We start from the raw sequence: 19,841 nt of genomic DNA on the forward strand, positions 1-19,841 counted from the left end.
ATGTGGTGGTGCTCGGGCCTGTTATTTAGTTGGACTTGGACGCCGGCCGACTTGACCACGCTCCAACTCGCCGCGCCGCCGCTTGCTCCCGTTCTCGCCGTCGCAGCCCGGGAAGACGAGAGAGTGTGGCCGCCGCCTGCTTCTTCTCTAGCGCTACACCTCGATGGGTCAAGGTCTGAGCCAGCCCGCGCAGGCGGTGGAGGAGCCTTCTCCGCCTGCCGTCGAGGCGGCGCCGTCGTCGTCGCCGTCTCCTGCCCCGGCGCCATCTTCCCTCGAGGCGCTCGCCGCAGGTACATGCCAAAAACTCTGAATATTGTGATCCAATGGCGATTTTCTCGTGCACTCGTGACTTTTCATTGAGATGCGGTAGCCGCGCTAGATTGTTGTGTTGCTTTGGATTTGGGAAGCTTTGAGATGCAGTAGATAGTGCAGTGGCAAGAGGTGTGTGGTTTTAATACCAAATTTCTGTGTTCAATCCCTAACATGCTCATAATTTCATTCTTAAGAAAATGTTTGGAGCGAAGTCTCTCCCTCCAAATCTCTCTTTTTTTAGATCGAATTCGAGTATGTGATTGTGCAGGGCAGGCCGTGTACCGGATAGTGAACTGATGATAGCTGATATCTTACCAATCATTCATGCCGGAATTGACAATTTAGATAGATTAAAATATTAATGTCATGCACGTGATGTAATAAGTCAATTACACTGTACCTTGTTTCCCCCAAAATCTTAATGCATCGGCAGGCAATCCTTTTGTCTGATCCTTTTGTAAGTTAATAACACCCGGGTCCCTCTCAAAAGAATAAGAACACCCGGGTCAGAGGAGTCACTGAGCTAATATAGTATTAGTGGCAATTTCACTACTCTCAGTTCCTAGCAAGCTTGCTATCTCAAAACCCAGGGGTCTTATAGCTAGCTCCACAAGGTGGTAGGCTAGCCGGCCTAAGTTTGAAGCTTCACCCCTTATATTTATTTGATATTAGGTCCTTCCCTAATATTCGCGTTTCTTTTTATCTCAAAAAAAATTGAGTCAAAATTACTGCAATGGCCATCAATATTATGGACTTCTCTCTCTTTTTTTTCCTTAAAAAAATGCATCACTTAAGTTCTCCATAGTTTCTCATGCTAGCATTCTGAGGTTGGATTCCTTAAATGCAGAGGCTATGTCATTTGACGAGGATGGCAATGAGGTATGGTACTTTATTTTGCTTTTGACTTTTGAGTGGGATGCTTATATATCACTATCCTATTTGCTTTACTATTTCTTGGCACCCTGGATGATCAGTGAACTTAGTATTTTGTGTATTCAGTCAATTGATGTGAAGGTACAGAAAGCACTGGACTGTCCATGTGTAGCTGAGTTGAAAAATGGTCCTTGTGGAAGTCAATTTGTTGATGCGTTCTCTTGCTTCCTGAAAAGCACAGAAGAGGAAAAGGTCCTATTTCTTTCTCCATGGCACCGAGCTGCTTGCAATTTGCAATGCAAGAATGATTCATGCACATCACCATGGTGATAATATATTAATGGTGTTCATGAAAAACTTAGTCAACATAAGAATCACATTAATAAGTATTCTAAAATTTGGAGCTAATATTTACAAAAAAAGTTGTTTTATGGATGCAATTTTCTCATGTGCAGTCTTGCTGATGGGTAGTGTAACCTTTCTATCGGTTGCCATATATATATTTCTATGTAATCCATTGTTTTTACAGATATCTGATAATTTCCAGCTGATTTGGGCATTCAGGCTGAAGCCATGCCACTGTAGGAAATGTGTCTGTGTTTCTTTCTATTATACAAATATAAAAAGCTCCCTCAAGTTGTTCGTTGATCTAATTGAACATAAGGTCAATCTTTTCCTATGAGCAAATCATTTTATGACCCCAATATAATAAAAGCACAAAAATTCTTTGTCTTTTTCCTTTGCCACTCTTTGCAGTCATATTCTCCTCTACCAACAAATTGTTATTGCCCAGTCCAATTGTTCACCAAAAGACCATTATGTGTTTATGCATTTTGAGAATCCATGGAAAATCAAAATGTCACAAAAACTGAAGAACTTCAGGGATCTATGTTGCATTAAATGTTTAAAACTTTCTTGAAAATTTTGACATCAGAGAAATTATGAGGATGCTATATAAGGGTCTTTTAGGTGCAAACTTGATGGGCAACTGAGTAACTGGACAGTGGTGCCAAACAAGGAGAAGTGTAAGTTTTGAGGTGAATCGAAGTAATCTGGTCAGGATTTCACACTACGGCTTGGAGTTGGGTCGGTGTTGTTTGAGTCACCTTACTCCATAGATGCCACTTCTATCTTAGAGAAAAGGCTTCCTCTCTTATCAGAAGTGATAGCAGGGCCGTGATAACAGGAGAATTTTTTAGCTTGGGTTGCTCACTTGCTCTAGCCTCGATGGGAGAGTGCACTGCGTAACATCACCAGTATGCCTTTTCCCCAGGTCAAGTTGGTGGCAGAACAGAGATTAGGGCTGCAATGAGTGCATAAAGAAGATTTTCTCAAATCAAATTGGTTACACAACAATGTTAATGTAGGGCAGATTCTTTTAATTAAAGGCACTTATTCGGTTACCTGTTATTTGTTCAAATAAAATCTCAAGAACTGGCTGTTGTTCACGTTTGGAAGAATGCTAAGTTTTTGTTCATCGTCTGTTTCTCCGGAATAGTAACTACAATTTTGGACTCTTTGCCTTCGCAGGGATCAGATTGTGTGAAGCCTTTTATCGCACTGCAGGACTGCATCAAAATCAATCCAGAGGCGTTTTCTAAAGAGATTTTGGAAGAAGAGGAGAATGACGAGGAGGCTGAGAAGTCCAACCTGAAAGTTAGAGCACCAGCATGGTCCAGAGAATCTAAGCCAAAGCTTTGATTAGATGGTGTGGTGTTTGGCTGATACACTGATACAGGCATTCCTCCACCAGTCGACACACAACATCACCTTGTTTCTTCTACGAGTGCTTCCGTATTAGATCAATTGTTTTTGAGATGGTGGTACATAAATTTGAGTCAGCAATGAAGCGTCCAAGACACTTCGGCGGAAATAAGTAGTATTTCCACAATTTAATTTACAACAAACACTTACTGTTCAAATGGAGAACTGACGAACTTGTAATATGACGTCAGTTCTAGACGGATTATACGAGTGGGTAAAGATCAAAGTTAATTATTCTCGCGATTACTGTCAGCTAATGATGGATCAATGTATTGCCTTGAATTGGTAACTGTTCGTCAGATCAGCTGTCTGAGGTGAGGTCCGTGCTTGTGAACTGATCAGACGACTGCTATTTCACTGCTTGCCTCGCCTCTCTAGTTCACTTAGCACATATAACTTCGACTACATTCATATATATGCGTGACTTACTCCATCCGTCCCAAAATATAGCAACTTTTTGTTGGACCTCATGTCCAGATTCGTAGTACTAGGATACATCCAATCCAAATAAAACTTGCTATATTTTGGGATGGATGGAGTAATAATTTGTGACAGGAAAAACATGTTCAATTTACCGATTGGTTTCTTCAGATTTCTGAAGAACGGCCCATCCAACGCACTATGACAAGAGGCCCAAATATGATAGTACTCCAAGTTCGGCCTTTCGGCCCATTGCTTCTTCTTCCACCACCAACTTCACAAGTTTGGTTCAGCTACTTCCCACTGGGTCTCCGTCCTCGACAAAAGTGCTTCCAACCTCCGGCCCTCCGCCGCGATAAGCCCTAATCGTCGCCACCCCGCCCGCCTCCATGGCGACCGCCACCTCCTTCTTCCAGCCGCTCACGACCCCCATCGCCGGCGCCGGCGCCGGCGGTGCCGCCCGGCTCCGTCGCGGGACCCTCGCACTGCCCTTCCCCACCCGCACGAGGCCTCTCCGGCGGCCGACGCCCCTCCTCGTCGCGCGGGCCAAGCGCCCCGGCAGCCGGACCGCGGCGGCCTCGAGGCAGCCCGCGAACCCCAGCGACGTGCCGAAGCGGGAGGCGGACGAGGAGGTGGAGGTGGAGGAGGAGATGCCCTGGATCCAGGACAAGGCGCTGGACCTCGTGGAGTTCACCGGCACCGTCACGCAGGCCATACCGGGGCCCCGCGTCGGCTCCAGCCCCGTGCCGTGGCTCCTCGCCGTGCCGCTTGCCTACGTAGGCGTGTCGTTTGTGCTCGCCGTCGTCCGCACCGTCCGCAGGTTCACCTCCCCGCGCACCCAGAAGAAGCGAAGGGTAAGTTTTCCGTGTCAAAATCGTTTGTAGTTTGATACCCAGTGAAGAGCCATCGTTTATAGTTTGGTGCTCATTGGGAAGCTGGGGAAGTGACGTGATTCGGAATGTAATTGCACTTATATCATCAGGTAGCTGCTCTATAAGATCGAAATTATTCTATTCTGTTACGTTTTCTAGCTGGCCGTTCTCTTGAGAGTTGAGATCGACTTTTAACCTCTTGGAAATTTAGGTACATCATGGGGAAAAGTAGTTTCTTAGGATTGATCTAGCATTTAATTTACCTATGTCAGTGACTATAGGCGATGGGAACAGCAGGGGATTCTATATTTGGAAGTTTATATCTAGGCATAAAGTAGTGTATACCCCACTAAAAATTTCAGTTTGATTGAGTTTGTTAAGTATATGGTATTTCCTTTAATGTTGCAGTCTAGTATTTCTAGTGAGTAGAGAGGATCAACTATATTCACTTTATGCATTCATGATGTTTCAAGCTAGATTATAACTTAGCATACTCAGAAGGGCAATGAACTTGCAATGATTTTCTTTCAACCATGACTTAATTTCACTCCTCCATGCCTTTACGCAGATGCAAAGAACTGTCTTCTGAGTTTGCTTCCTCTTTTTTACTGCAATATTGAACTTGACTTTATTTATAGAATAATTATGGTGCTATACCTTCTTGGTATTTAATGGTAAAGCAGTGTTCCTTTGCAGGTGAGCAAGAATATTTTTTTGCTGAAGTCACTAGATGAGTTGTTTCAGAAGGGCAGGGAGGCAGTGGATTTTCCAGCTCTCCAAGAACTAATGGAGAAGGTGTGCCCTTGATTCAACCTTTATATTAGACTAGTTCTATGATATGCTTGCTTTATTGTCTATTTATGGATGATGAGTGTACTTTAGCCGGCATTAGTTAATGGATATCTTGTGATAACAGGAAATCTTGTTATGACAATCAACTGCTGATGGTGATATTGGTATCCTGTGGTATACATCTTTAGATTGCTAGCCACATTGTGATTATGATCTAAATTAGAAAATTTGCTGCACAAAGTAGAATGATGATTTTGGACATAGTAATTTGTTAATTCTTTGCACCAATACATCCATTGTTGATATGATGATATCTACTTCTGTTTCAGGAATGATTTGATGCCTTTGTATTTAGTGGCAAAGCTACCAACCACATGATTTAACTGTTGTTTTTGGCATGTATTCAGACAGGATTTGACATGGATGATGTAGTAAGGAAGTACATTCGATACACACTGAATGAAAAACCATTCAACCCTGATGTAGTCGTGGATCTCATACATCTTAGGAAAGCGTCAATGTTAGAAGATGCTGAAGTTGCTGAAATTTTGAATGAGATTTCAAGACGAATTGTTCGGGAAAAAGGTATTGCTCATTCTTTGGGTCTGATTCTACTATTCTAGTGGTAATAGTGGATACATGTATTTCCTAAATTCAACTCTGGCTTGTGTACTTTTGTAACTCAATGCTATTCCTCTGGTAATTGATAGTTGTGTGTCCCACAATTTCCTATCGAGTTGTTTTTATATGCTACCCCATGGGAACTGCACTTTAAAGAACAAATCAAGGTAGAAGAAGAAGCAATTACCATGCTTAAAGATTTGTGCAACACTTATTGAAGGATGACATCCCCTGCTTATATACTAAGCATGCCTTTCGGTTGTATCTCCCATCGTTCTCAATTACACATGCTCTGCTAGCCTTCAGATATGTCCATGACAAACAATTAGTAGTGGGGATTTTCTGTTATGTTGTTTCGTGCAATAGTACAATGTCCAAGCGTGAAAAACATGTCTGTATCATAATGTAAAATCTTTGACTTACTGTTGTCATGTTTTCCCAAGAAGCATTTTAACATACATGTATGTGGGGTAGCAATCCGCATCCAGTAATAAAATTTCTGCAATTCCTTGTTATTTTGTTTATGCCAGGTGCAAACTAATTAACTGTTTTTCAAAAGTACTGAAAAAGATTCTATGAAATCAACGCAGCATTTTGTACTTGTAAGCCATACCATTATGCTTGTACATTTTTATGCTTTATTTGGTGAATTTTTAAATATGTCAGTTGAAATCTATGATCTTACTGCTTGAAGGCAAAATTTCTTCATACAATAGATGCATGAGCCATATAGTATGAATATACGTAAGGAGAGTATCCTTGATTCCTTATGATTTATTTATCTCCTGTCACCTATCAGTACTTGGTAATCATGAGGTTATGCTTCTGGTTTGCGAGAACAAGTCTGTGAGAAGTACTCAAGAGATTTTGCATCTTTATGATCTTGCAGGACCAGTAGTCATGGACTTAGCTGGGTTTACAGAACAAGGTTTTAAGCGTAAGCTTGCTGTGCAAACGTTGTTCGGAAAAATCCTGTACTTATCAGAGGTAAGCTGTTGATAGTTTATTTCTCTTGACCAAAAGGTCCAGTTCTGTTGATGATAAGCCAGATTTTGCTTGACCTCTGTACTGAAATGAAAAGGCTTGATAGGGCACTTATTGCTCTGCTTGCAGCTCATGATAATCTTTCATTTTTCAAAAACATTATCTGTCTTTGTTCAGTTAGAATTTAGAAGTTGTTACTTGTATTATCATGGTGATACTTGTATGTTTGTTTTTTTGCCTATGGATTCAGTGGAGTGAATTCGATACAGTATTTTCAAAAGTTATATAAACAACTAGATTCAAAGACAACAGAATCTGTTTAGGTAATATTATTGTTATGATTTAAATTCCTTTGGAGAATAATAAAATTTGGGGTATAAAACTTATTCCATTATTGTTTTGATGCACCGTGCTTTGTCAACACCCAGAGAGAAAAATGGATTAAAAAGTCTTGTCTAGGTCCTGTAATAAGATCTTTCATAGTTTTTCAAACTGGTCCAGTGTCTGATTTTCTGTATTTTCCCTTGCTATATATAACTTATGACTGTTTTTTTGTGAATATCCAGCTCCCAGAGTTCTGCTCACGCGATGGCTCACTCGTTGTCAAAGAAATTTTCGGAGTTACAGAGTATGACTAATTTTACTTTGTGGTGGATCTTTCTTTTACTGCAACTGCTGTTAATGCTACTGTCATGACCTATGCTTTTCCTCTTTTTTCATGTGAGCAGTGAGGATGCAGACAGCATTAGGATTCACATACTTTCTGAAACCAGTGATATTGAGTCATTAGAGAAGATGGTCGATGATTCTGAACTGGGGCATGGCCCCTCGCCTTTATCATGAAGGGCATTAATGGTAAAACATAACTGAGCACCTTGGTGGATAGCTGGTGCTGCTCTGAGTTTTGAGTCATCGAAGAAGAGTTCCAGGATACTCAGCTGGAAGTTTTGTAAATCCTATTAGGATTATAACTTGTGGCAGTATCTCCAACCTTTCTATTATTACTTGAGCTGGCAAAAGTGTTGTTTAAGAGCCTGGTAGTTATGAGTTATACAAAGCGAGAATGCTGATTGAATTAATTATACATATTTTAAGTTTTTGTTTCGACTTACATTCCTTGTCTCTTCTGGAGGAAATGAACCAAGTTTGTAGATTTGATTCCCTGTTCTGTAAGATCGCTAATCTCGTCTGAAACAGCTGATGAAATTCAATGTTTCTATAGCCGCAACTTCTGCTACATGGGATTTTGACGACAGCTTAGAAGTACAAATTTGATAGTATTGTAGTGCTACTCATGTTATTGTAAGAAAGCAGTTCGGATATAGAACAAGCAGAATTATTTCTTTCAAATGTTCAAGCAGAATTATTTCTTTCAAATGTATCAGTGACTTACAAGTAATGCGTTCTAAGTTTGATCCAAAGCCCATAGCCAAATGCTGATGGTTTCCACAAATATTTGCAACTAATGTATCACCTTTTGTCTCCAATTTCAGCTTTCCCCGCCGCCGATTTTCGGGGCGCCATCCCCGCCACACGTGTCCCTCCTCGCTGACCACCTGTCGTCCTGTCCCGCTCAGGGCTCCTGCCACTCAACTAGCACTTCACCCGGAGGACGCAGGAGCACCAGGTGCAGACGAACGGAAAAAGAAAGGCGAAATCCTTCCTAGCTAGCTTGGTCGTTGTCAACCATGCTGCCAGGTCGCCACACTCCCCGCCGTGCTGACGCCGCCGCCGCTGCCGCCGCCATGGAGCCCCTGGTGCCGGGCGCCACCCGCGCGGCGCTGTCGGAGTTCGTAGCCACCGCCGTGTTCGTCTTCGCCGCCGAAGGCTCCGTCTACGGCCTCTGTAAAATAGCTACGCGAACCCAACCGCATGCATGAACGCCCGCACGCTCTCCCGTGCGTTTGTCTGAAGATTTTTTTTTTGTGTGTTTGGATTGCTGCAGGGAAGATGTACAGGGACACGGGGACGCTGGGCGGCCTGCTGGTGGTGGCGGTGGCGCACGCGCTGGCGCTGGCGGCCGCGGTGGCGGTGTCGCGCAACGCGTCGGGCGGGCACGTCAACCCGGCCGTCACGTTCGGCGTGCTCGTCGGCCGCCGCATCTCCTTCGCCCGCGCCGCGCTCTACTGGGCCGCCCAGCTGCTCGGCGCCGTGCTCGCCGTGCTTCTCCTCAGGCTGGCCTCCGGAGGCATGGTAACTAGCTCACTTTTCTTTATCTCTTCGTCACCAAAAGCCTACATTAGCGCTTAATTAAATCACATTTACAACTTACATGCTGTTATATATCAATTGATCATTATTAGCGACGCCGTATTTTGCTTCTTTTGGCCTACCACAAAAAACCAAAAAATTAATGTTTGCGTATTTCCTTTTGGCATGAGCTATCTACCACTACCAGCGTGTACAGGTGCGTCATGTTTGCCACGTCTCACTTTGACAAACGTTGTCCTGCAGCGCCCCATGGGCTTCACGCTCGGCCACCGCATCCACGAGCGGCACGCCCTGCTGCTCGAGGTCGTCATGACGTTCGGGCTCGTGTACACCGTGTACGCCACCGCCGTCGACCGGAGAAGCGGCGGCGGCGACATTGCGCCCCTCGCCATCGGCTTGGTCGCGGGCGCGAACATCCTCGCCGGGGGCCCGTTCGACGGCGCGGCCATGAACCCGGCGCGCGCGTTCGGCCCGGCGCTCGTCGGCTGGAACTGGCGCCACCACTGGGTTTACTGGCTCGGGCCGCTCATCGGCGCCGGGATGGCCGGCGCGCTGTACGAGTTTGTCATGGCGGAGCAGCCTGAGCCGCCGGCAGCTGCAGATACTCGGCTTCCCGTGGCCGCCGAGGATTACTGATGTATCGAGCTGAATCATAGCACCTGCATATTTGCTCTAGTGTACCATAAGCCACAAATTGCACATGGTGATATCATGGCTGGAAAATTACGGAATAATTAGCAGATTTCCATGTTCCTAAATAAATCATCACGGGAACAACCGAGCAACCAAATGCTACCACGAGAGAGAGGGCCACAGATGCTACTGCGCTACAACAAAATAACCCAACATTTGCAGGCGAGGACATTTAAATAACTCCCTTTTCTGAAGGCTGCATACTTTCGAGCACACACCTTGCAGTTTTTCATGTGAAAGTAAAACTCAATGTCAAGATAAAGTCTTGGTCTAAAACAAGCAATTATTCAGTACCAACTACGATGTCTCAGTGATTAGGATCCAATTACTGCAAACCACCACCGCAAAAATAAAAAGAAGAGAGAGTATCGATGCAGTCTTCCTTCTTGTACCCAGAACAACCAGCTCCGGCAACCGCTTTCAGCCAGTCAAGTTCGCCATGTCAAACTGCACTGGTACTTGCTTCGGTCAAGGACCTGTAGTGGATCAGGTTCCTGTTACTGTTGAGGAAGTAATTGAAGTCATGATGCTGGACGTCAAGCTTCTTCAGCCACGAGTCCGCCGCGCCGACGAGGGAGGTGGTCAGCTCTTGGTCGCCGGAGTTCGCGCTTGTCCATACATCTCCGTCCGTCTTGTGCGTCGCGAGGCCAATTGGGGGAAGCGTCAGCGGGTCCTTGCTGTCAAACGGCGTACGATCTACAATAAAATGTTCACAATGTTTCTGAATTAGATCGAGAACATTAATTTCACACTCCATATGCAAAACAAAGATTTCATTTCTGGAGAAAAACTGAAGCACTACATCTCACTATGTGTAGAAAGCCTGTTCGAAGAGCATGAACCAATATATGTGCAGTTGCATAGCAGGATTTTGACGAAACTCAAGTCATTGCAATTTGCAAACGGGGAGCCAAAATATTATTCATATTTGAATATATAGCATTCTTCCAGAGAGGAAGTAAAAAAAATTAATGGTAATGTGTCACTGTCTTTATTTACCTTCTAATGTTGACAGGCTATGGTAAGTCAAGAAGCAAGTAGTCAGGTCCTTCTTGTTCATCGCGGGAACATGGCCTATAGGATACCTGAAGTAAATATAAAAGATTGGCAACTGATTTGCTCTCTTTTTTTTAATAGATAATGGACCTCTGTTTTGGTTGGCACAATTAGATTAGAGACGCTAAATAAATCTGCAATCCTGCTTCAAGTTAATGGAAAGCTAACGTTGCCCTAAAATGTACTTGTGAATTTACATGATTAAATAAAAAACATGAGGAAGTTATTTTGAATTTGGAAAAATTACCAGAAAACTGACATCCAACTAGATGGAGAGAGCTCAATACTGCTAAGATATGATAGGGGTGGAAAGTTATAGCACAGCTCATACACCTGAATACATGATAGATAGAAAGAATGTCAGAAAGAGGATATATAACATGGCAGTTTGCAATGGAAGAACTAATCTGTACAATTCATTGGAATATGCAAATACTATGAACTACTAGTAAGCTTTAAAGTTAAGTGCAAGTTAAAAACTTAAAAAAAAACTGATGGAATTTCCTTTCCAGAGAAGAAGTTTGAAGCTATAGCTACTACTGCATGCGTACCTTGTCTGCGAGAGGCATCCTTTCATAAGGGGAATCACATTCAAAGTACTGAAAACATGGCCCTCCATTCATTGACCTCGGGCTGTCATACCTCGCTAATGATGTTGTTGCATACTGACCATTCCAGTTATCTGCCGCACTGCACCAGCCGTAGTTGTTCGCATCAAACAAGTTATTGCCGACCATTATCTCGCTGTCACCACGCCCAGTTCAGACAAAAAGAACCATGTAAAACTCTCAAACTCTTCATGCATCTGATGGCCAATTATACACAAAGAAACTGACATATATATACTTACTTGCATGAAGTGAAGTCTGAGATGGTGTGCAACTGAATGGCTGAAAGATACGGCACAAAGTACTGCTCAATTTCCTGACCGGAAGGGAGACGAACCGGAGTACCGACACCATAGGCGCTCAACGGGTAGAAGTGGTTCCAAAGGTCTACAAGGAAGAAGCATCTACCTAACTCGGGCACTCTACCAGAATAGCCGCCTGGCTGCAGACACAGATCATAATTATGATTATTTAATTCAGGCCAGTAGATAGCAATAAAACTAAAACTAAGGACTACTGAAAACATGTTGGATATTGAGGAACTTAGTATCAATGTATTTAAGAAAGATAGGAGAGGGGGTGAGGAACTTTGGTTCAAACCCAAGTCGTTGAGCATCTCCTGGCAGCACCCTACCAGCCAAGTACTCTACGTTCTCAACTAAAGCACTACTTAAGAACAAAATAAAAATCCTCCCTATAATAAGCAATTCATCCTGTAAAGTTGCTGCCAGCGGAGCTTAAAAAAACACAGTTCCACCACGTGGCCACCAACCCCAATCACCATCATCACTAAAATCAAAGAGGAGGCGTTGACCTGGATCAAGGCGGGAGTCGCAAAACTCGCTGAGTCAACCCTGATAGGAGAGCCAACGTAGTTTCTCCTTTTGTGGGCTCTGTTTTTTTTTCGGCAGGGCCCTGTAAATAACTTGTTTGGTTGTTTGATTGTTTTTTCTCCTGCTCTATTAATATATACGAGACAAAACTTTTGCCTTCTTAAAAAAAATATGGGACACTAAGGAGGAGCTTCGTGTCATTTATTTAGAAGGAAGGGAGCGTGTCACATGGAATTGAACTCGGGATGTCGAGTAGTATGAAACGACTGCTCTTGCCATATGTGCAGTTTCCTATATTAGTCCTATGATTTGGTCCTACTTAATAAGTGCCAATACAATCTATATAAGTCCTCTATATTTAATTAATACATTCTATCATTGGATGACCATATCAAAAGTTGTGGAGATGTTAAATACAAAAGTCAACATGAAGGTGGTTGTGTGCAAATGTAACTAATAAAGATTACATCTACGCACCCAAATATGAAAATAAATTAAATGTTTACTGTTGTGCACAGGATTCTAACCAATAGGTTAGCACTTGGTGAAGCATGCATGTTTGCGCATAAAAGGCTAAATTTGTTAGGAGGTAATGATAACCACAAGGTGTGGCAAAATAAAAGGTTTATGGATGAAAGGATCACCATTTTAGACATCCATTTCATATGGTGATTTTCCATGTTAAATGGTTATTCTACAATTCTATCCCACATAGAATCTTCGTAAAGATGCTATCAATCTGACCATTTTTCATGTATAAACCCAGAAAAAAAAATAGAGAAATGACCTCACTTAAATACAAACTAATAGTAATTGATCCCATAGGGTTAAATTCCTGGCTCCGCCACTGAATCTGACACGTGTCTCGCACGTGCCAAAAGCAAATGTTTGACTTGAGTGATACGTTACAATATGGGTGTTTCGCGCCAAAAGTTCGCACGAAGACACCATGCATGTCTCGCGCCAAAAAGTATTTTGAATCCATGCCACTTTACATACGCGTGGAATAACAAAGAAGGATGACATAGACAAAGACACCAATCCACAAGTAATAAATCTTACTGCAAAACAAGTTAGTATGATCATACATAGCTTAACATCTCCCAGCGAGAAGATACCAAGCATTCTATAGGGGAAGAAGTAAACAACCTAGAAAAGGATATGAGTTTTTCCTGGTTCTTGGAAACTCGTGATAATGTTAAGGCATCTACATCTTAGTAGATGTATTATAAACCATCAAGAAAATTAATGGAAAACCACCATATCAAGGGAAAATGGGCCAATAACATAGGCCAACAATAAAAACAAAGATGAAGAAAGAAGGGAAACATATGTAGATAACAAGATATATTTTCCCCCCAAATTCATGTGAAAATCCCACCTTCTAAAGTAGATCTCAAAAGGGAAATAATGACAAACCATGAGAAAAAGAATTTAACTAGCAAAACAAGAAACCATTCTATGAAGGGGGGAAAAAAGAGGAAAGCTGGAGATGCATATCCTTTTCATCAAAAAGATAGAGAAGATCGCATAGACAAGCAGTCTCGGAGCCAACTCCCAGGCTAATCAAATAGCCTCATAGGCTTGATGCCTTTGTATTCCATGGATATAACTACTCCAATAACCTAGGTGTCCATTCAAATGGGATTTTTCATTTCTTGTAATTTCTATGGAAACATAACTGATTCATACAGAAATCAAAGGAGAAAAGAATTTGACAAGCAGAAGCACAGCCTTTCTTTTTCTTAAAAGATAGCATGATGGTTTGTACCTTGGCAACGGTGTAGGGCTCCAAAGTTGGCGTAACACTGTGAAGGAAGGACCTCAGATTCGAATTGATACAAGCTTCAAAAAGCTTAATACCAGATCTGGAATCAGCAGTAGCACTTCCCATATCTCAAATCTCTATGTTGCTTCTAATCTGAAACATCTACTCCAAAACAAGTAAGCCGATGTTGAGGTGGGCTACCTAGCTAGCTAGATGTGTGGTCTGGTTCTTTTCTCAGGGAAGAGAAGCATATATAGCCTGTTTTAACTTATCAGCCATCTAGGAGATATGATCTTAATTACATTCCTACTTGGTACAGTCTCTGACATTTATAACTGGTTGTCTTGGGGGTTTGGGTCGTATGAATCATCACTTGTCAGGTGGAGATATCGCTGAGGTGGCCTTTTGGACTTATCTTCCCATTTTAGTTTCTGCCTTTTTTTCCTTTTTACCATTTAGTGCTCTATGTGTGCGATGTGGAAGCTAGTTTGTGCGTGCATCTTGTACAAAACTTCAAGCTATACATATGACAGGATGAGATAAACCTTTATTCAGATGGAAAATATGTGCTGCCGGCGAGGCCATGTCATGCGATGGATTAAGAAGCATTCTTTAATTTGGCTTATTTTGCCTGCATGGTATATTTCTGTCAACCCGTTAGCTTGTGCATCTATATATGATATGTTGCGTGGTACTATATCACACCCATAAGCTTTACTTGTCATTGCTTTCAGGAGAAAGACACATAATAGTTTCTGAAAAAACAGAATGAACTAGCTTTTTCTCGTGTAGCGAGCTAGCTAGAATAAAAATGCTTTGCTAGCTTTTTCTGAAATTTCTTTTTCACTTTTTTCCCACTGTTGCTCATGATCAAATCTGGCGTACGTTACCGTTTTACTAGATTAATCCTTGGTTCATGAAGCCAGTTACTGCTTCTATCCATCAGTCCAGCTTAAGCTTAATTATCACTCAAAACGGGACAGGGGAAATGCGTGAGCACTTGAAGTCTATCTCTACCCTCTACCTCACTACCTGTGGTCAGGCACCACTAAGCGGAACGGAGAAGCAGGAGTCAACAGTACACGACATGCATGTCGTCGACATGTACATATCTCATGCAGCCTCTAGCTAGCCTAGCCCAGCCTGGAGAGATTGCTCCTCTCCTCGATCGTCATGCGAGGAACAAGCTGGACTCCTGGAGAGAGAAGTAGGTAACTGACAAACCGACGCGTGCTTGCTGACACGAAAAAACAGCAGCAGCAATAAACCACAAAGGAACACCAAAAAAAAAAAAACGGAGATCGATCCAACAAGTCTGATATGAGCGAGGTGAGAATAGCTCGTAGACGGTAGATCGACGTATTTGTGCATCTCTGCCGGAGAGGAGATCGATCCGACCGGAGGCATCCATGTAGTCGCCGGCGACCTCACCGACGGCCGCCACGAGCGTCTCTGAGCTGTTTCAATCTCCGCCGCGCAGATAGGATCGGACGGCTCAGGCGAGCCTTGCGTATGCTCTCGCAGTCTCGCTGACGTAAACAGGTGACAGCCCGTGCAAGTGCAACTCGGCTCCGGCTCTCCAGTACGGCCCACCCACACTTTACACTCCATGGGCCTCACGTAGGTCACAATCCCATTCCGGCCCATATTATACGGGCCGCATGTCAGCGGAATCCCGTTTCGGCCCAGCCTGAGCCCATCTAGCGCGTACACGGCATCGAGGAAAAAAATCCTCCGCCTCCGGCAAACCTCGCGGCGTGGCGAACACTCGAGGCGTTATCCATGGCCGCCGCTGCTTCCTCCGCTGTACTCCTCCTCCCAAACTCGCGAGCTCCCGCCGCGGTAAAGCGCTGCGCTTGGAGCAGGAACGCTCGTGTGATCAGGCGAGAGGGTTTGACCTTGTACTGATTGCTTCTTCGTTTTTTTTTTTTTGTAGCTGTCGCGGAGGAGGGCTCCGGTTCCGAGGAGGGGCTTCGTTGTTGGGTTCGAGGGGCGGAGTAGGAGGGGAGCCGCGGGGACCGTGCGAGCTTGCTTCAATCCTCCCGGGGACGAACGCATCCTCCGGGAGGCCTTGAAGGTGTGTATCGTCCCCGACTCTTCCAGTTCTTTTTTTCCGATCCAGTGTTAGTTGTAGGCTTATAGCATGAATTAATTCGATGTGTCGAGGTCAAGCTGTAAAATCTCTAGTTGTAAATTCTGAAACAACACACCCTTTTGTGAGGTTCCTGACGAATCCATGGGAGTTTTAGGTTTACCCAACAATTGAGTTACATTTTACATATAGCTATTTCAGCGTTCTAAACAGGAATTGGTCCATAGGAGTTGATTCTTAAGCTGCAGATGCTCAATATTCCCATCAGTGCAAGGGAATTGCCTTTAATTTTCGTAGGCTCTTCCCAAAGCCAGAACATGTACTGATGGAGTGATGGTTTGCGTGCCTCTTGTGTAGGAGCCAGTTGCATTCATGGGTGGTGTGTTTGCTGGCCTATTGAGGCTTGACCTGAATGAGGATCCTCTCAAGGAATGGATCACTAGGACGGTAGAGGCTTCTGGAGTTGCTGAGGATAGCCGAACCGATGAATCAAGTGAGGGATCTCAAAATGATGCGCCCCAACAAATTGAGATTGAGTGAGGTGCATTAGTTGACTTTGCCATCTTTTACGGTCTTGTAATTTATACCGAATATTTGTAATATTTATGTAATAAAAATGCTTCTCCCAGTTTTGAATTTTCTTTGTCTTTGTGTTGTAACTTGAAGTAAAAAAAATCGGTCTGTCATTGATTTTTTTAAGCTGTATTTTCCTTAGTGGGTAAAAGCACCACTAATAGGTTACTATGGAAAATGTTAATTCAAGTGCAAAAGAAAGTCTTAGACCATATATAACTCATATGTGTACGTTTTGTTATATTAATGTTGTTCCAGGAATTTCCGAGCATTTAGCTAACCATCTAGACTTCCGTTTATTTCATTTTACGGCCTGATGGCCTTTTCTGACCGTTTGTAGGAACTGTACACCTGTCAATTTTTGGTTATCTCTTTTACTTTGTTCTGTCAATTTTTGCATTTTTTGGGCGTATACTCCTATTGTTATTTCTCTATATCCTGTAGATCCTTTTCAGTTGGGTTCTCCCCTATTGTTCTCAACAGACCATCCTTTCATACAACCTGTCAGATGCTTCTTATTTCCGAGCCATAAAATTCAGCACTCATTCTTCAGCAACAACAATTTAAAAGAACTGCATAATCTGCTTTCCGACATCTATTGATGGTTAGTTGAACATAAATCATTGCATGGCCTTGATATGCTGAGAAATATGCCCTTTCAAGTTCAACCTTGCTTGCTTGGTAAATAACATGACGTGGTGTTTAAAATCTAGAAAAGTCGCATTGCTTGTTGTCAAGCCTGATTTGCAACATAGCGTATTTATCATCCACCTGTGGGCATTTCATGGTGTTCCCCTGATATGAAAATGCATATCGTTTGCCTCATCTCATGAACCTGTGGTTTTGATAAATGCGTTAGCCTGAGTATCTATCCATCAGTTGCCATTTGCCAAGGGAAGAACATCTTGTATGGGGATTTTTTTTCCGAATTAGATTGTATGGGAGTTTTCAGTTGGATGTGATTTAATGATAACTCTTTCAACATGTTGTGTACTCTTGTTTAGGTAATTACACCCTATTAGAAACATAGTGCTTTGGTTCATGGCATACATATGCATTCAACAATTGTTTCTGGGGACTGAACTGCAAATGGAAATGTTGCAGTCTATCGTATCAACTTCTCTTCCAAATGATGAAAGTTAGTTTTTTACCTTTTTAGAGCCAAGGAACCACTTTGGAAGATCATTGCTCATGAACATAGTTTTACTATGCAGAAAATAATATCCCCACAAATTTACTTATGAGCTTCAAAGTTGGATTAAATAAATACTTAATAACTACAGTTCTATGTTTGAATAAACCCTGTGAACACCTAAATCTTGAATTGAGAAAACAGTTCCTTAGCCAGAATGTTTCATGTCTCATGTAACTCTAGGTTCAAAGTTGTTGTGGACTTATGGTCACTCTTGGTTAAATTTAGGTAGTATGATGTGTTGCAATAAAGTAACTTATATTCTTACCAGACAAACATCCATGTTTGATTATTCTCGTTCTCATTTGTTCCAAAATAAATAGGGCTTATATTTCTTGGTTAAATTACTACATTTGCTTATCTGAAATACTCATGCCGAAGGAGTTCTATAACTGTAGAATCATAGTATTCTGTCGCACTACTGTTAATGCATAAAGGTTATAGGGGATTTCTGGGTTTGGAACTCATTTTTGCACTTCTTAGGTTTATAATAAGAACTTTATAATTTGTTAAAATCTATCCAAATTGCTTATCTTCTGTGCTCCCTCTTTCATGAGCATAAAAAAGGTGTCATTCCAATGAGCTTCTATTTCCATATTTCGTCGGCGTGGAGTATATTGGGTTGATTGCTTTATTTTTGGAGGGGCCAGTTCTCTTTTGTGTCCTAATCATGATTGAATTAGAAATTAGGTGACCATATTTCTCTATATAAGTATGTAACATGCTACTATTTTGCTTTTCTTGTCAACGGTTTGTGTCAGGTGATCAACGTATTAACCCCATCATGGATAGTTGGATACTACAGCAGTACAGCAGTACAGTACAGTGGTGTTTGTTATATGTCTGCTGGGAGATTTGTGGCTACTAATTTAATGTTGGGGGGTCTAGTGTCATTTAACATGGGGGGTTGGACAGGTTGCTTTATTCTCAATGTATAGATTCTCCACATGCAAAACTCTGATAAAAAGGAAAACTTTATTAGTCGGTACCATTTTGAGTTCTTCATTCAAGTCTAACCTTCAGTTTGAACTAACGTACTCTTCCTCTACTCTCTAGCTGATCATGCTCGTTTATAGTCTCTTATTTTCTTCCGCTCAACCATGCAGGGGCTAAGCAGGTTGTTGGGAGGTGCTTTCCAACTATCTTAATCAGTAATGATGGATAGCAAGACTGGTCTGCAGAATATCCTTTGCCTGTAAGTTTCATGATTCCATCTTGCAGGTTGTTATGGACCTTAAGGTATGAAATACTTCATCCGTTTCACAATATAAGACTTTGTAGCATTGGCTACATTCATATAGATGCTAATGAATCTAGGCATACATATGTGTCTAGATTCATTAACATCTATATGAATATGGCTAATGCAAAGTAATATGAAACGGAGGGAGTAGCTGAGTAGCTGGCAATCCAGAACCGTAAGCTGTTATTGCTGATTTGAATCCAAAGCCACTGACGTGACACAAGTAATGAATCAATGCAGCTGCTAACTACTTGATGATGACTTCCCCTTGTTGGAAAAAGTTTTGTCTTTGAATGCTGACGAAATGTGGGGAATTCACCTCCATAACCTTTCACTGAAAAATGGAATTATCATGTGAACTCAGTTTAGTGTCAGTCAAAAATTGGAGAATTGTGTGGGTTTAAGTGATGAAAATAAGACTTATCTTGCCTTGGAGAAACTATGCCATCAAGTGCAAAGGTGCTTGCTTAAGGATAACAAGTAGAAATAAAACATTTGCAGAATGATTTAAGTGAGCGGCTTAAATTTTATTATCGCTTCACCAATTTCGTATCCAATTTAAATTTATTATAGCAGGTAACATGGTTTGGCTTTCTTGCCTTCCTGATGAAGCTTGCTTCTGGAATCCGGACATGCTGATTAAATGCATACCTTTTCTTATATACATTTATGTATGAATATGACTGAAAGCTATCCTAGTCCTACAATCCTATGCATGAGTGTGGTTGAATGATCTCGGTAGCAGGGTTTACCTTACCGCGCGGTTACCGGGCTTACCACGGTAACCTCCTTAAATTCAAATAAATTTTAAAAATAATTTGAATTTTTGATAAATTTTGCACGGTTTTTCACGGTTACCGCGGTTATCGTGCTTACCGCCGGGGCGCGGTAACCCCGGCCCCGGCGGTTTAGGAAACCCTGCTCGGTAGTTGTA

At 42.4% G+C, this 19,841-nt stretch overlaps 5 protein-coding genes across 8 annotated transcripts; 4 read left to right on the forward strand and 1 right to left on the reverse strand.

Annotated features, from left to right (window-relative positions):
* Positions 1-57: 57 nt before the first annotated feature.
* LOC4336462 (mitochondrial intermembrane space import and assembly protein 40 homolog) lies at positions 58-3,180 on the forward strand. The gene is made up of 4 exons (NM_001419683.1): positions 58-290; positions 1,160-1,191; positions 1,312-1,437; positions 2,716-3,180. The coding sequence occupies exons 1-4, from the start codon at positions 164-166 to the stop codon at positions 2,884-2,886; spliced, it is 456 nt and encodes a 151-aa protein (NP_001406612.1). The 5' UTR covers positions 58-163; the 3' UTR covers positions 2,887-3,180.
* Positions 3,181-3,721: 541 nt separating this feature from the next.
* LOC4336463 (uncharacterized) lies at positions 3,722-7,790 on the forward strand. Its single transcript, NM_001419688.1, has 6 exons — positions 3,722-4,223; positions 4,938-5,036; positions 5,441-5,618; positions 6,544-6,641; positions 7,205-7,266; positions 7,367-7,790. The coding sequence occupies exons 1-6, from the start codon at positions 3,759-3,761 to the stop codon at positions 7,479-7,481; spliced, it is 1,017 nt and encodes a 338-aa protein (NP_001406617.1). The 5' UTR covers positions 3,722-3,758; the 3' UTR covers positions 7,482-7,790.
* A 470-nt stretch (positions 7,791-8,260) lies between these two features.
* LOC4336464 (probable aquaporin TIP3-2) lies at positions 8,261-9,603 on the forward strand. Its single transcript, NM_001419696.1, has 3 exons — positions 8,261-8,483; positions 8,584-8,831; positions 9,093-9,603. The coding sequence occupies exons 1-3, from the start codon at positions 8,327-8,329 to the stop codon at positions 9,483-9,485; spliced, it is 798 nt and encodes a 265-aa protein (NP_001406625.1). The 5' UTR covers positions 8,261-8,326; the 3' UTR covers positions 9,486-9,603.
* A 204-nt stretch (positions 9,604-9,807) lies between these two features.
* LOC4336465 (uncharacterized) lies at positions 9,808-14,082 on the reverse strand. Its single transcript, XM_015781791.3, has 6 exons — positions 13,811-14,082; positions 11,449-11,648; positions 11,150-11,342; positions 10,846-10,931; positions 10,542-10,627; positions 9,808-10,238 (listed from the first exon to the last, which is right to left on the reverse strand). The coding sequence occupies exons 1-6, from the start codon at positions 13,931-13,933 to the stop codon at positions 9,985-9,987; spliced, it is 942 nt and encodes a 313-aa protein (XP_015637277.1). The 5' UTR covers positions 13,934-14,082; the 3' UTR covers positions 9,808-9,984.
* Positions 14,083-15,564: 1,482 nt separating this feature from the next.
* On the forward strand, positions 15,565-19,640 carry LOC4336466 (UPF0426 protein At1g28150, chloroplastic). Of its 4 annotated transcripts, none has more exons than XR_001544956.3 (5): positions 15,565-15,649; positions 15,744-15,884; positions 16,257-16,440; positions 18,771-18,859; positions 19,481-19,640. XR_001544956.3 is itself a non-coding variant. In XM_015778351.3 (4 exons), the coding sequence occupies exons 1-3, from the start codon at positions 15,590-15,592 to the stop codon at positions 16,437-16,439; spliced, it is 384 nt and encodes a 127-aa protein (XP_015633837.1). In that variant the 5' UTR covers positions 15,565-15,589; the 3' UTR covers position 16,440; positions 18,771-19,168. The 4 variants fall into 4 exon arrangements, 2 of the variants coding, with proteins under 2 accessions (XP_015633837.1, XP_015633838.1); XR_001544957.3 differs by having other exon boundaries at positions 19,484-19,640; XM_015778351.3 differs by lacking the exon at positions 19,481-19,640 and having other exon boundaries at positions 18,771-19,168.
* Positions 19,641-19,841: the final 201 nt, after the last annotated feature.

Source organism: Oryza sativa, chromosome 4, assembly GCF_034140825.1.
Source record: "Oryza sativa Japonica Group chromosome 4, ASM3414082v1".
Classification (NCBI taxonomy): Eukaryota; Viridiplantae; Streptophyta; class Magnoliopsida; order Poales; family Poaceae; genus Oryza; species Oryza sativa.

Excerpts from the sequence above, each read along its gene's own strand:
- LOC4336462 (NM_001419683.1), top strand. The coding sequence starts at position 164 with ATGGGTCAAGGTCTGAGCCAGCCCGCGCAGGCGGTGGAGGAGCCTTCT. Across the intron at positions 291-1,159 it reads CCTCGAGGCGCTCGCCGCAG|AGGCTATGTCATTTGACGAG; the intron begins GTACATGCCAAA and ends CCTTAAATGCAG. Across the intron at positions 1,192-1,311 it reads TTGACGAGGATGGCAATGAG|TCAATTGATGTGAAGGTACA; the intron begins GTATGGTACTTT and ends TTGTGTATTCAG.
- LOC4336463 (NM_001419688.1), top strand. The coding sequence starts at position 3,759 with ATGGCGACCGCCACCTCCTTCTTCCAGCCGCTCACGACCCCCATCGCC. Across the intron at positions 4,224-4,937 it reads GCACCCAGAAGAAGCGAAGG|GTGAGCAAGAATATTTTTTT; the intron begins GTAAGTTTTCCG and ends GTTCCTTTGCAG. Across the intron at positions 5,619-6,543 it reads ACGAATTGTTCGGGAAAAAG|GACCAGTAGTCATGGACTTA; the intron begins GTATTGCTCATT and ends ATGATCTTGCAG.
- LOC4336464 (NM_001419696.1), top strand. The coding sequence starts at position 8,327 with ATGCTGCCAGGTCGCCACACTCCCCGCCGTGCTGACGCCGCCGCCGCT. Across the intron at positions 8,484-8,583 it reads AGGCTCCGTCTACGGCCTCT|GGAAGATGTACAGGGACACG; the intron begins GTAAAATAGCTA and ends GGATTGCTGCAG. Across the intron at positions 8,832-9,092 it reads GGCTGGCCTCCGGAGGCATG|CGCCCCATGGGCTTCACGCT; the intron begins GTAACTAGCTCA and ends GTTGTCCTGCAG.
- LOC4336465 (XM_015781791.3), bottom strand. The coding sequence starts at position 13,933 with ATGGGAAGTGCTACTGCTGATTCCAGATCTGGTATTAAGCTTTTTGAA. Across the intron at positions 11,649-13,810 it reads AGCCCTACACCGTTGCCAAG|CCAGGCGGCTATTCTGGTAG; the intron begins GTACAAACCATC and ends CTGTGTCTGCAG. Across the intron at positions 10,239-10,541 it reads TAGCCTGTCAACATTAGAAG|ATCGTACGCCGTTTGACAGC; the intron begins GTAAATAAAGAC and ends ATTTTATTGTAG.
- LOC4336466 (XM_015778351.3), top strand. The coding sequence starts at position 15,590 with ATGGCCGCCGCTGCTTCCTCCGCTGTACTCCTCCTCCCAAACTCGCGA. Across the intron at positions 15,650-15,743 it reads ACTCGCGAGCTCCCGCCGCG|CTGTCGCGGAGGAGGGCTCC; the intron begins GTAAAGCGCTGC and ends TTTTTTTTGTAG. Across the intron at positions 15,885-16,256 it reads TCCTCCGGGAGGCCTTGAAG|GAGCCAGTTGCATTCATGGG; the intron begins GTGTGTATCGTC and ends CCTCTTGTGTAG.